This window comes from Tenrec ecaudatus, chromosome 8 (genome assembly GCF_050624435.1).
Source record: "Tenrec ecaudatus isolate mTenEca1 chromosome 8, mTenEca1.hap1, whole genome shotgun sequence".
Lineage (NCBI taxonomy): Eukaryota > Metazoa > Chordata > Mammalia > Afrosoricida > Tenrecidae > Tenrec > Tenrec ecaudatus.
In genome coordinates this window covers 144,778,435-144,793,114 of record NC_134537.1, presented here as the reverse complement: position 1 = coordinate 144,793,114, position 14,680 = coordinate 144,778,435, and the positions used below count along the sequence as shown (strand labels likewise).

At 52.9% G+C, this 14,680-nt stretch overlaps 1 protein-coding gene across 1 annotated transcript in view; it reads left to right on the top strand.

Annotated features, from left to right (window-relative positions):
• EFR3B (EFR3 homolog B) overlaps positions 1-12,597 on the top strand; it is a 116,514-nt gene extending 103,917 nt beyond the window's left edge. Inside the window, exons 19-23 of the mRNA XM_075557022.1 lie at positions 116-207; positions 2,737-2,785; positions 5,866-5,972; positions 7,916-7,965; positions 8,426-12,597. Of these exons, the coding sequence (XP_075413137.1) occupies positions 116-207; positions 2,737-2,785; positions 5,866-5,972; positions 7,916-7,965; positions 8,426-8,531 (404 nt within the window). The 3' untranslated portion in view covers positions 8,532-12,597. The remainder of the gene's footprint in view (positions 1-115; positions 208-2,736; positions 2,786-5,865; positions 5,973-7,915; positions 7,966-8,425) is intronic.
• Positions 12,598-14,680: the final 2,083 nt, after the last annotated feature.

The window sequence follows — 14,680 nt, the reverse complement described above, 5'->3', positions numbered from 1 at the left end:
TCCCATGGATATGGACCCCTGTATGCCGTGGACTGAACAGAGGCGGGGACTCGAGGCTCTTGATGCTGACTGCCCAGGGTCTGGGAACGCCAGTTCTGGGCTTCTTCTTTTCCAGATGAAGATCGGTTATCCAAGAGGAAGAGCATTGGAGAAACCATTTCCCTGCAGGTGGAGGTGGAATCCAGGAACAGCCCAGAGAAAGAGGAGGTGAGTCTCCTCCCTGCCCCACCTCCTGCGCAAGTAGGCACTAGTTTCTCAGGCCTCCTTCACCCCAGGAAGCGTTGAAGGTCAACTAGACAGGACAACTTGTCCCTTACTCATGACATCATATAGATTACAGAGATCTCCATCTGGAAATAATTGTGTGTGCGCACGTGTGTGTGTGCACATGTGGGCGCGTACACTCATGAGTACAAATGCCCCCCGAACACACACACACACACACACACACACAGAGAATATCCTAAGCATCACTTTGGAGAAAGTGGCTGGCAGCCACTCCCTGTTCAGCAACTGGAAGCAGACACGGTCCGTGTGAGAACCCAAGGCTTCCCAGGAGACTTGCGGGTGAGATGAGCTCCCCTGATGTTCCTTTCCAGATGAATCAATAGAGGGTTTTTGTTTTGTGCCTTCAAGAGCTCCCTTCCCCCTGTCTCTTGGGAGCTGTGAAAATCTCACTTCTGTTCAAATTAGCATGTGGCCTCTCCCCTGCCGTGATCCCATTTCTTCTGTCTCAGGAAAGAAAGCAGATGTACCCCTGAGGGAGGGTGAGGAAGGGCTCACAGAGGTAACACTGCACATCTGCCAACTTCCCACCAGCTCTGTACCCCCCAACCCCCCAGTGAGAAAGAACCGGGGGGGAGAAGAGGGGAGGAGGGAGAGTGAGATCATGAGGGAGTCCAAGCAGTACAGTACTTCACACTTTTTTTCTATGAGGGTGGTGACTGCCCCCATTAACAGAGTGGCCCACCCTTATCCCCCCCTAGTGGTGACTCTCCCTCCCCAAGAGTTAGGAGAACCCCAGGAAGTCTTGCACCACAAATATAGAGTCCTGAGGGAGGGTCGGGGAGGGAGGGGAACAAAAAGGAGGAGCTGATACCAAGGGCTCAAATTGAAAGCAAATGCTTTGAGAATGATGATGGCAACAAGTGTACAAATGTGCTTGACACAATGGATGGATGTGATTGTGATAAGAGTTGTACGAACCCCCAATAAAATGATTAAGATAGATAGATAGCCAGATAGATAGATAGATAGATAGATAGATAGATAGATAGATAGATAGATAGATAGATAGATAGATTCATTCCACTGTCAAAGGTTGGCCTAGCCCGCCTCTCAGCCATGCATCCACATACTCTATCTGGTCTCCTCACAGCCTCCCCTAGAGCATGCCTATTTCCATGGCCACATCACTGCTGCTACAGCATCTCCTCTTTGGACAGCCCTTTCGCTCTGCATTGAGGCTGAGCGTTTGCCTCTTCTTCCTATTCTACTCCCTGCACCTTTCTTTTTCCCATCTGCTGCCATTACACAACTTCCAGGGACCTAATCTGTGGCAATCTGACCTGAGCAGGGGCTCTGACGGTGGATGTATGTATGCAGGGAGGGAGGGAGGGAGGGATGGAGGGACGCCGGGAGGGAGGGATGCACAGGATGTAATTATAACTCAGCACAGTTTTCTCCTGTGCACAATCCCAATATTCATGGCACTTCTACGCCACCCTAGAGTCCCACACCTAACACAGTGACCCATGATATGTGTGGAATGATTTCATCCCACACCCCCAGCTTCATCCTTCCCTTCTCAAAACATCTTGGGAACACCGTCAAATGTGCCCAGCTCCTTGAATTTTCACGAAGGGCACATGCCATGCCATCATGTCCAGGCCAGGGAACAGAATCGTTGGCATCGCCCAGGAAACCCCTCTGCAGCGGGAGCTGCTATCCTGACCCCTGGCACTCCCTGAGCTCTCTATAAATGTATTATTTCCTCCCTACGTTTCAGTAAGAACAGTGAGCCAAGCCTGGTTTGCCTCCCAGAGCTCACCGGCTCAAGGAGAACTGCTGAGATTAAGTCCACATTCCTTCACTCTTTTTAGCATCTGACCGAAATCCAGGCATTCAGGGAATCGCTTTCTTTGGAATTTATCGTTTCCCCATCCTTTTATAGATGCTTGGCTGCTAACCTCAAATCAGGGATACAAAGCTCCCAGCTACTCCACTGCAGAAAGCTGAGTCTGTCTCCCCCTGTAAAATCTCAGAAGCTCTCAGGAGCAGTTCTAGTCTATCCTGTAGGGCAGGCTCTTGATGAGTCAGAATCGACTCAACAGTCGTGAATCTGGTTTGTGGATTTTTCTGGGGTTTTGTGTCTAGACTCTGCAGAAGCCTGAGCTCCTAATAGCCCAGGTCCTCAAACCAAACCTTATTTTCTTCTCATGTGGCTTGATGAGACAAGCTTGGGAGAGGGGGGCATGAAGTGGGTTTATGTAGGTGAGACGTACCAATCTTATGAACCTCCACCCTTACCTTTGGTTTTCCTTAAATTAATGGTTCTGTCCCTGCTTGGAGAACTTCGAGAGTCCCTGGAAGGGATGAGAGTGTTGTCCTGGAGGACTTTCTGACGGTGTCCCCTCTGAGGACATCCTCCTGAGTAGTAATGGACTGCCAGATGAAGCCAAGCCTGCTCCTTCCCCTCCTGTGTCTCTCTGAGCATGTCTGTCTCCTCTCTCTCAGCGAGTGCCTGCCGAGGAAATCACCTATGAGACTCTCAAGAAGGCTATTGGTAAGTCGGGGCCTGGAGGGGAGGGGGCTGCATCCTGTGGTGTGCTTGTGGGTGGGGGTAGCCTGAGCTGCTGACATCCCAAGTGGGATGTGTGATTCAGCATGGACTTGGAGGATAGGCATGGTGGCCTCATCTAAAATCATCACACCGATCAAAGCAGCTATGAGAAGTCCATGCTGTCCGAGTGGAGCCAATGAGTTTGTCCCGTGTGTCCTTCACAGGCAGCCATTTCTCCACCAGGACAGCTGCCTTTAAAAACATTCAAAGGATGGTGTCCATCTGTCAGAAAGAATGTGTCTGGGGTTTTAAAGGCTTGTCTTAAAGCACGCGTCCATCTAAATGAGGCGTCAGCTAAATCCACATGGAAGGAGCACGCCAGCCCATGTGACCAAAGGATTGCAAATCCTAAAATCCAACATCAGAGGATGGAATTGTACATCTGACTTGCAGAAGGGTCTGGATGACAGTAAAATCCGTTTGCAGGGTCCCTACCAGAATTCGCCTCCATTGGTCTCCCTCGGGCCATCGACCAGGGATATGAATAGTCTAGCCCTCAAACAGAGTGAATGGGAAAGTGGATTATCGCAGATGTAGTTAGGTTAAAATTGAATATATTATCATTTGTTGTCCCTTTAGACTCATTTCTCATTTGGTCTAGTTTCTGTTCTCTTCTGCTTTCTCTTGGCTTGAGGCTTTTCTGTGTCTTATTTGGTTGTCATTGTTGTGGGGATTTGTATTATTTATACGAAATCCAGGGCAGACACTCCATAGAAACTATTACTAGATTTATATTTCCTTAGAGTTAGGGCAGGAGAGGTTGGTGGTATTGGAGGTAGCTAATAATAATGTGTACAAGATAAATAATATATTCTAAAATTGATTGTGGTGATGATTGCCCAAATCTCATTAATATATTTAAACCATTTAATTGTATGGTACATTATTTGCCAACAAGACTATGCAAATAAATAAATAAATCGAAGGAGAGTTGTACCCAGTCATATAGGTCAGAAGCAATTCTATAAAAATATTTTTATTATTTTGTGATGGAGGATGATTCAAAAGAATATGCTGACCTACAAGCCCAGGAGCACACCAGCCTCGGTGAGCCAAGGCTTCTAAATAATAAAATCCCAATGCAGAGGAGGGAACCATATCAGAGCTTCAACTCTGAGCACCTGATTTGCAGAAGACTATGGATGACAATGGAAACCCAATCCATTTGCAGGGTCCCCATGTGAATGAAGCCTCCAGGGAATCTTCTCTGTCCATAGTCCAGGGATATGAATAATCTTGCTATCAGACAGAGAGCGTTGTAAAGTTGATTATGACAGACGTAGTTAAAATGTTACACCTTGTCATTTGAGCTACCTTTTGACCCCATTTGAAGTTATTTCCATTTTTAATAGTTTTCTGCTTTCTTCTCAATGGAAGTTTTTCTATTTCTTATTTTGTCTTTGCTGATGCTTTTTGTGTGTGTTTGTTTTTTCTGTATATGAAATCCAGGATAACTAAATCTATAGAGACAGTAACTAGATGAATAATTACCTAGTGGCATGGTAGGAGAGGTTGGGGGGGGAATGGGGAGCTGACGACAGGAAGTACGAGAAAGAAGAAAATATTCTAAAATTGATAGTGGTGATGATTGCGCACCTCTTCCTAAGATGATCAGCTATTGAATTGCATGACACGTGTGTTATATGCCAGTTAAACTAGTTAAAAAGGAATAGTAAGAACATATATTAATATCAATGCCAATAGACTTTTAAATACCATCTAACTTTGTGTATCAGGATTCTTGGGCAAAGCTGTGGTCGGTAGGTTCCATCTAGTCAGCTCTGACTCAGGACCATCCTATTCACAACAGAAGGGAATGCTGCCTGGTCCTGCCCCAGCCTTACAACCTCCCATGTTTATAACCACATCGGCTCTTCTCATTGAGAGTCTTATTTGTTTGCCGATCTCTGACTGTCCCAAGCATAGTGTCCTTCTCCATGGATCAGCCCTCCCCCCCCGCCCCCGCCATTTATTTTTTAAGCAAAAGGGAAGAAATTTATTGGAGGCCATACGAGAAACCCTAGCGGGGTCCAGCATACCCTACTGTATAGGCATGCCCAGCAAAGGGTCACACCATTCACTGTACCCCCATGTCCCAGGGGGACTCCTCTTAAGCCAAGTCCCAAAGCCCCAGGACTGGCTGGGGGTGGGGATGGGATCAAGTCTCGCCAGCATTGCTTCTAAGAAGCACACTGGCTGTACTTCTTCCGGGAGAGCCTTCTTCATTCTTCTGGAATCCATGGTGTATTCGATTCTTCACTAGCATCGCAATTCAAGTGCACCAGTGCTTCTCCAGTTTCCCTTATTCACCACCCTGTTCCGCATGTGTCTGAGGCCATCGAAGATACTAGGGCTAGGGTCAAGTGCATCTTGCTCCTCAAAATGATGCTACTGGGTAATAATGTGTTCCCAATAAGATACTATATCTGATAGCTCACAAATTACCGTATAAGCTGAGTTTTTCAGCGCATTTTAAATACAGTTTTTGTGGTAAAATTAGGTGCCTCGGCTGATATTTGGTCAACTTATACTCGAGTTTATACAATATGCCTGTATAAGTCAAAACTTTTTTCACTTTAATTGTCATTGGTGGCTCTATTTCCCTGTCTTCTTAAAGTACAGTGAACATATTTGACGTGTTTTGGTAATAATTTATTTGGAATATCAAGTGAAATATGCCAAACACTTCATGATTTCAATTCATATTCTTGTAAGGGTTTATGTGTTGCCTTTGGTCATCTACGTGGCTCTTCCAGTGTGGATGTCCCCTTTTCAATGACCTTCCAAGCACTTCCATTTAAGAGTCTTGGTGGCAACGCCATTGCTTGAGGCTTTAAAAGCCCAGCTGAACGTCTCCTTAACTAGTGTTCTAATTGTTAGACAAGAAAGAGAGTCAAGTCCTTGCACACTGTCAAGAAAAGGCCCTTCCTGGACTGAAGAACGGGACCACAGCCCTCCTTCCTGTCACCCCTACGGTCAGCAGAGGGAAGGACCTCCTGGCTAACCTGCTCTCTCTACTGCAGTGGACAGCGTGGCAGTGGAGGAGCAGGAGCGGGAGCGGCGGCGGCAGGTGGTGGAGAAGTTCCAGAAAGCCCCCTTCGAGGAGATTGCTGCGCACTGTGGGGCCCGGGTAAGTGAGGCACAGCAGGAATGAGGCCTTAGGGACGAGGGTTAGGTCCAAGGCAGGAGAGAGGTTCTAGACCTTGATACTTGTGTCCCTGACCAGGGTCTTCCCCCAAACCTTGGCACGACATTGATCCCTCACAGACCAAAAGATTACAATCCTTAAAGTCTTATTAAACAGAACACCCATTCAGATTCATCAGGTCCACACAGGACAAGAGTGTGGCCGTGATCTTCAGGGACTCAGACCGCCGCGTCTTTCTCCTGAAGAAGAGTCAGTGGTTGTGAAAAGGCAGCCTTCTGGTTAGCACGGGCCGACCACTTAGCCCTCTGGCATCCTAATATCACCCTTGGCACAGCACCTCCTGTGAACCACAGCCTCGTACGTTGGCTAACATAGTGCATTCCCATGAGGCCTCTGTGAGGTGGGTGCCACTGTGTCCCCACTTGGTGCAGTGAAGGACAGGCCCGTGACAAAGGAAAAGCGGGCGGTGTTTGTCACAGGCCAGCCGCCCACCAGGGGCCCCGGCAAGGGGAGCTGTGGAAATGAGATCTGGAAGCACCACCGTCCAGGCAGTAGAAAGGCAGACTTGTGTCTGGACTTAAAGGGAGAAGCAGGCACGTGTCTTGCCCTCCTCGTTAGGCACCATGTCAAACTGCTTAACCAAGAAATAGAATTGTGAACGCTCTAAATCTGCCAGGGATGTGTCTTTTCCTTGTACCTTTTCTTCCCACGAGAATTTAAAGAACGAGTCTCTCTGCATGGAGTCAGTGCTGACCCGCAGCTACCCGACAGGGCAGGGCGGGACTGCCGCTGTGGGTGTTCGAGGCCGGGGCCCTTTATGGGAGTGGAAAGCCCATCTTCCTCCCACAGAGCGTCTGCAGCCTGACCCGTGCCCACTGTACCCTGGGGCTTATTGAGAAATAATGGGGTAGAATTCATTCGAACCACGTCGTCTGAATCTTTACATTTGCCGTAAATATAACTCATTGCCACTGAGGTGACCCTGACTAGGGGCGCCCCGAGTGTGTCGGCGTCCAGGCGTTCTCTGCAGGTGGCCCGTAGCTGATCTTCAGAAATGGGTCTTTCTTTCAAAGCACCTCTGGGTGGGCTTGGAACCACCAGCCTTTGGATCAGGAGCCAAGTGGACTCACCATTAGGACCATCCTCACACCACCGCCTGTATTTTTTTATGCCCATGCAGACACGCGTGTGTGTGTGTGCATGTATGTGTGTGTGTAGATAGACTTGCCTGTCAGCCCACCTCAGGAGGCCCGGTGCTGCTTGTTCCGTGAGCTGGGAGGTGAGGCCCACGCCCGGTACCGCTGTGGGTGTTCACAGACACCACTGGATCGAGAGGTTCCAGAGAGATCCTCTTCTCGAGCCCAAAGCTTCTTGAAACCGTGACTCGGCATGGTGTCGGGTCGAGTCTCGGAATATGAGGGGCGCGGACAATCCGCCAGCAGCCAGGTTCCTGTCGCACAGTGACCCAACACTCTCTCCCAATGCAGCCTGTGATGGCGCCCAGGTGTTTCCGACAGCGCTTGCCCGTGTGACAGATTTTGCAGGAGAGAAAAGCATGGTAGAAAAGGTTTAAGAAGCCCTGCTCCAGCCCACCACGTTTGGCAAAGCTGCCCCTTAGGAGTTAAACAGGGGGCTGGAACTAGCTCCCATCCGGCCTACTCCCGCTTTAAGCAGCTGCCTGCTGAAGGCCCCCCTAGTGTCCCTGCCCTCTGTGTGCCCAACGGGCCCTGGACGATGAGCCTTGCCTGGTCTGAATCACAGTCAGGTGCAACCCTTCGGAAGAACAGCAAATGCCTCGTAGCTGGGTCCTCTCCTTGGGCTGCCCTGCCCTGCCCGGGCAGTCCCACTCTGGTGGGCGGGCCTGGGGCCGGCCGGCCGGGGTTCTGGGACACCCTCCCACCTCAGTTCCTTCTGTTTGTGTCCAGGCATCGCTGCTGCAGAGCAAACTCAATCAGATCTTCGAGATCACCATCCGGTAAGTGGCAACCCTGACCTCTGAGCCCAGGCTTGGGGCTCCCCTTCCCAGGTCTTCCTCTCACACCTGTCATCAACCACCCCCCCCCACATAGACACATTAACACCTCCCTACCCCCCCCCAACTCTCATCTCAAGGCTGTGGGTCAGCCATCGGCCCTCCCCAGATAAAGAACGAGCGGTGAGAGAGGCGCTCAGAGAAACCTGAGAAGAGCCAGGGCTCCCAGTGTCCCCAGCTGCCGCTGTGCTCTCCAAAGTGACCGTGTCCCTGTAGGCCCACAGTGAGGCTGGACTCCAGGCTGTATAGCCTGGAGAACGCCGTGGGACTCCGGGAGCCTGCAGAGGGACCCAGTCTGCAGACCCTGGGGCACAGCAGCCCCTGTCAGCAGCTGTTTGGCTGCCCTGAGGGTGGGAGACCTGTCTTCCACCAGTCCCCTCCTCATACCTGTCTCCTCCGACAGGCCCCCTCCAAGCCCATCGGGGACCATCACCGCAGCCTACGGGCAGTCTCAGAACCACTCCATCCCGGTCTACGAGATGAAATTTCCGGATCTGTGCGTGTACTGAACTCCGAGAGACTGTGCTCCAGAGGGGTGGGGCCTGAGGGAGGGGTTTGCTCCACCCCCTCCCCCCTGCCCCACGACTGGCGATCTGACTGGGGCCTCAGAGACCACAGTGCCCACGATGGCAGCACCTTCCTAGCTGTGCCAGTGGCACCGTGGGGCCTTCTCGGGTTCCTTCTCTGCCCTCCTGGCTCTGCCTCGTCTTCCCTGAGGGAAAGCCAGCCACCTGCCTGTCATGAGTCTCCCCTGTGCCCTTTGTCTCCTCTTTTGTGTCAACTAGAGGCAGAGAATCCTTAGGGGGAGGGGCATCTGCACTGAGAGGTGGAGAGACCGAAGAAGCCCCAGAGTGCAGAGGGGGACAGGCTCCCCTGGGAGAGGGGCTAGAGGGGGCATTGTCTAAGGAAGCCATGGAGTACAGTCTGGAGGAATGGAGGGGCGCTCCTCTCAGAAGGAGGTGACCGTGTCAGGAGTGGGAGGAGGGTTGTCACGCCTGTCCCGAGCACACCCCTTCCCCAGGCCCCATGGGAGGGTCCAGCGACCCCTAGCCATTGATGTTTCTTTCGCTCTCCTGTTCACCCTGCTACTTTTTCTGCACACGTTCCTTCCTGTTGTTACAGAATCTCATGGAGTCCCCAAAGCAGGAGCGGTGGGGAGAGGCACCATGGTGGGGGGTTGGGGAGACGGATCGGCATGGAGGACAGAGAGGTGACGCTTCTCCCAGGCTGGCCCGGGAGCACCCACGTGGGCCTTGCAGGCCAAGGTGGGACAATCTTGTCCCTCTGTAGCGTCGTCTTTGACCCGAGGGCCCCTTCCATGGTTCCTTCCCTGCCCGATATGTCTCTGGGTTGTGATCTCTTCCTGAGCCCCCCTGGGTATTTCTAGAACTTGAGGGTGGGGAGGAAAAGATGAGGAACTACCCACCGCCCCCACCCCCACCCCAGCCATGCTAGAAGAGGCTTCCAGACTTGTCCGGGTGAGGGAGCAAGAGATGAGGGATGGGCGGATGGGGTGGGCAGGGCCACTCTGGGCTGAAGAACGTCAGAGATGCTGCCAGAGGAGAGACGGCACTTGAGGACGCGGCCATGTCTTCACTTGTCGTTGGCCGTGTCCGGGATGTCTCTGCCAGAGGCCCCAGCTTGTGGCCTGGGAGTGGCGCTGGGTCCCTGGGCATTCCATGGTCCCCTCGGGCGTCTGCCTGTCTTGGTGTGAGCAGCATGTGCAGAGGGGGAGCTGGAGCAAAGCCCAGCAGAGGCTAGCCCCCTCCTCCAGGTGCCCTTTCCCCTCCCTGAACCCTCTTTGGCAAAACCTCCCATTGCAGCCGGCCACTGCCCAGGCCGGTGCCCTGGGCCCCAGCAGACCTGGCTTCCCCCCTCCTCAAACTGTGCCCATGCCCTTGGGAACTGACAGGTGCCCCATCCCTGTGTGCTGAGGATGGCCGCAGAGCCACCTTCTGAAAAGAGGCAAGGTGGGGTGGCTCCCTGACCCAGAAGAATCTCCGTGTAGGGGACACGTTCAGCGGTGTGGGATGCAGTCCAAAGGGCCGAGTGTGCTGAGGAGGGGCAGTCCCGGGACATCCCTCTGAGCGGAGACCTAGTGAGAGTGTCATCAAACGCCACCTGTGAGGACAGATGTCTTTTCCAAAATAGAAAGAAGAAGAAAACAGCATATGCATTTCCCCATCATTCTCTGTGCACCAGATTCCCTGAGCAGCGGCCATCTCCGACCTTTGTCCCTGCCCCTTCTACTCTGAAGAGGAGGTCTCCCTGGTGCCGGTCTCAGGGCTGTAGCTCCCAGCTCTGAATGCGCCATCCTCTGCTGCCCCCGCCGCCATCTGGCTGGACTCCCGGGCTTCGGCCTACGCCCAGCTCGATGCCGCAAGCATGACCCTGGATTTCTCTTCGATGGCCTTTTCCTAAGACACCAAGCTCGATGTCGCTGAAAGCCAGCTTTTGTCCAACTTAATGTTGGGGAACAAACGTTTAAGAAACTCATCAGGATCCTGAGCGATGAGCATACCTGGCCATCTTGGCACCCCCTGCTGAACTTTCCTCCGAGTACCCACGTGACTAATGCCCACCCACGGCAACTCTACCCTGAGTGCTGCCCACGGGGTCCCTGGTTCGGGGACCGGGGAGCCATTTCCCTGGAGCCTGCATGAGAATCGGATACCTCTGTCCCCAGAGCCCCTCTCCTGAGACTAGAAGACAAAGGCTCAGGGGTCCCTATTCTGTGATGTCTCAACTTGCTGTTCCCCCTCATCAGCCCTCGCCTTTCCTTTGAGGCGTTTCCTCCAGGGTACTGGCAGTTTGGGGGGACCCTCTCCATTTCCATGTGACATTACATGCACTAGGATACCAGGATGCCTGCTGGCCTGGGTCCAACGTGGCTTCTTGCCAGGCAGGTCTCCGCATGAGAAAGTTCCAGGCAAGGTTTCCCTTGAGTGGACAGAGTGAGGCGGGGTTCAGTGGACTCTAGAGGCAGGGAAGGTGCCTGGCACCTGTCGTCCTAACCCTTTCCCGTCTGGCAGCGTGCTTTCTCAAGGCCAGCACCCCTTTTCTGGCGACCCTTCTTTGCAGTGAAAGTGACTCCCAAATAGTCGACAGGCCCCTCCAACCCACCGCTCTGAAACAGGACTCTCTCCATGTGGGCCAGGGCTGCCGTGGTGAGCACCTGGCAGCGAGGTCTCACCCAGCACCCTTCAGTTGCCGGAGGGAGAGGGCCGGCAGAAGCAGGCCAGCAGAAGGGCGTTTTGGTGGGATCCTGCAGGCACCTTCTGTTCTGGCCACGGGAACCCTGGGGGCCCGGGTGTGGGCCCACTGCCCTGTCATTTTAAAGCCACACTCAGTTGTTCCTTCTCACCAGAGAAGGTGTCCGCAGGTCTGAAGAAACTGAGCAGAGTTCCCCGATGCGCGCTGCCTGCTGGCTCCCCCAGCCCCAGCCCCAGACACAGAGCCTAATGGGTGAGCGGTGAAAAGCTGGGGCCCAGGACCCCGAAGGTGTTTGAAGAAGGGCCAGGGGTCCTTTTCCCTGGGTGTCCTGGGTCCCGTAGGACACATGTCAATGGAACCAAAAATCAGAACTGTCCTGGGGGCTCTAAAAGAGCTCACAAGCCCACCTCTGGCCTCCACCACCCGGTGCCCAGGACCTCCTGGCTTCCAGCTGCCATCTCACCACCGAGGTTTCATACCTGGCACAGAGCGTACACCTTGTGCTGGGAAAGTCCTGGAGACAGGAGGCTCTTTGCCCAGTTGTTGGTCACCACCAGACAGTGGCCAGAGGGTCTGTGGGAAAGAATGGGCCCTGAGCTGGTAGCGTGAGCCTTTCTCATGGGTTGACAGGTGACCTAGGGAGTGGCACACCCCGCCACTCAGACTTGGCAGCCGGGTCTTGCTGACACGGGGCATCTTCCCACATCTCCAGGAAAGGATTCAGGGCAGTTTGTTGACTCCTCACCCCACGAATGCCAGAGTCTTCGGATTAAAATTACCTTTTGTCCCAAACCGGGCTTGGGGAGAAGATGCCTGAGGGTGGTCAGGAGGACGCAGGGCGGCAGTTTGAACTCTGCCCTTCCTGGGTGAGAGCAGTGATCTGTGCTCTGAGCACCCATCTTCTCTTGTGTTGGAGACCCTGGGCCTTAGCCTGTCACTGTCCACCCCCCCCCCCCCCACCAAGCTTTTCCTCTATGACCATTGATTCTGGGCTGGTGGACCTGTGCAGTTTTAAACCCATGAAGTGCTGCAACTCATCCACTGTCCCGTGTCTAGGCCCGTTCAGGCACACACTGGCCACGGGGGTGTGTGCATGTATGTATGATAGTGTGTAGTCGCTGGCCTCTGTATATATTAGCTGATGTATTTGTATGTGAATACAGAGCTAGCGCCGTGGCAGTTTTCTGTATTTCAAACTCACGGAGTCGGATGAGTTTTATTTTAGAAACAGGAAAGGGGAAGTAGTGGGGTGGGGGGGGGGCGGTGTAGGAAGAAGAACCCTTAGCAAACACATCCTTCAGGATCATTAGTCGTGGTGTTCCCAGTGCACCTTGGTGATGCCCTTTTCAAATAAATGTTAATGTCGATGTCGCCTGGTTGTCGGTCGCATTTCTTTAAACAGTTTGGGGGGGATGCAAACAGGATCTGAAAATACCAAGTCTGCCACTGACATTTCACCACCCCCACCGGCCGTTGCTTTGAGGAAAGGTGGGCAATGGCACCCAGAAGTCCCAGCATGGGGCAGCCTCCCCCCTTCATCCGACCCACGCAGGGGGTGGGGCCCTCCTCCTCAGGCTCCAGCAGACTCTTAAGTCCCCTCATGCCGGGACTTCCCGGGGTGTGTTCTCTAGATTGCTTCTTTGATTGTGGACCCCCAGACGGATAAGACAGACAGGTAGAGAGCCACCGTCTGTCAGTTCTCACGGTGGCCTTTGTGCAGCAGAGCAAAATGTTGCTGGGTCCTTTCTCACGTTGCCGATGGATGGCATGTCAGAGACCATTGCTGCTGCCATTGAGTCAGTCCATCACATGGCCCCTCGCTGGTCCGAGCATGATGTCACCTCCCGCGAGGAACCCCTCTCGGTAGCATGTCCCAAACAAACAGGTCAGACAGGGTCCTGTTGGGATCCCGAAGGTCTTTCAGACGTGGATCACCAGGCCTTTCTTCCTAGTCCGTCTTAGACTAGAGCAGTGGTTCTCAGCCTTCCTAATGCTATGGCCCTTTCATACAGTTCCTCATATTGTGGTGACACCCAACCTCCACATTATTTTTGTTGCTACTTCATCACTGTCACTTTGCTGCAGTTTTGCATTGGGTGACCCCTGTGAAAGGGTCACTCGACCTCCAAGGGGGTTGTGACCCACATGTTTAGAACCGCTGCCCTAGAATCTCTGCAATCCGTGTCCACCTTGGTGCCATTTGTAAGACCACCGGCATGGCGTACAGCCTCACAGCACCTCGCAGCAGAGAGGTCTATTTGCAGTGGGTTTGTGTGAGTGTGTCTCTCTGTAGACACTTGTCTCCTGTGAATTGTGTGTGTGGTGTTAAGCCGGTGACCCCAGCATTATGAGAACACCATGGGGAGCTATAAAATGCCCCATGTGGAGCTTACCAATTCCCCTGAGCGGAAAGGACAGCCAGCCAAGCATGAAGTAACTTGCCCTCCCAGGGTGGACAGCAGGCTCACTAGTGCGGATGGGTTGATGCGGATACCTTAGAAATGTTCTGGTTCGGCTGATGAAGAGCATGCATTTCCCAGAAGAGGGAGACTGGGAGGAGGGGCTCCTGATGAGGGAAGGGTAACATTCTAACTCAGTGGTTCTCAACCTGTGAGTCGCGATCCCATAAGGGGTCAAACAACCCTTTCACAGGGCTGCCCAACTCATAACAGTAGCAAAATAACAGTTATGAAGTAGCAGTGAAAATAATTTCATGGTTGGAGGTCACCACAACATGAGGAACTGGATTAAAGGGTTGAGGCATTAGGAAGGCTGAGAATGCTATTCTAAATGAACCGGCAGCAGAGGGAGGGCATCCAGGCAAAAAGTGGAGGAGGATGGGCGAAGGGAGTGAGGAGTTGGGCAGAGTCCAGGGAAACATGGGAAGTCAGGTCAGGAAAGGGGAGTGAATCCCATGGATGAGGGTCCCACAGGCTATGCCCCATAGTTTGAACATGATGGAAAATTGGCAGGAGGCCGTGTTTGGCTCTTGAGTCAGGGCGTATTGTGAGGAAAGCGAAGTTTCAGATGCATTCATGATTATGAAGCATGTGTGAAGGATGGGTTGGGCAGGAGAGCGACTGGGAGGAGACATGAGAGAGTTCACAGGCTCCTGTGATAGTTGAAGCCTGAGCTGGGCAGCAGGTGAGGGAGGCTCAGGCCCAGCAGCGGGGAGGCGAGCTTGGAGACCATAAGACTTGGACTTGGGGGGGATGGAAGGGAGCATCAGTGGGTCTGCATCTGTGTTTGTTGCACTGGTTCTGCACAAGTATCTCCATGGGGGGGGATGGTGTCAGGGTGTGTGTGTGTTTGTGTGTCCCTGATATGCAGCCAAATTCAAACAGATACCAACCCTCTGCTCTTGCCCTTAGCTTTTCCATCACAAAGAGACGATCTTATCCACTTTCGCATTTAATCCTCACTATTGGCCCCCTGCAGGAAGGGG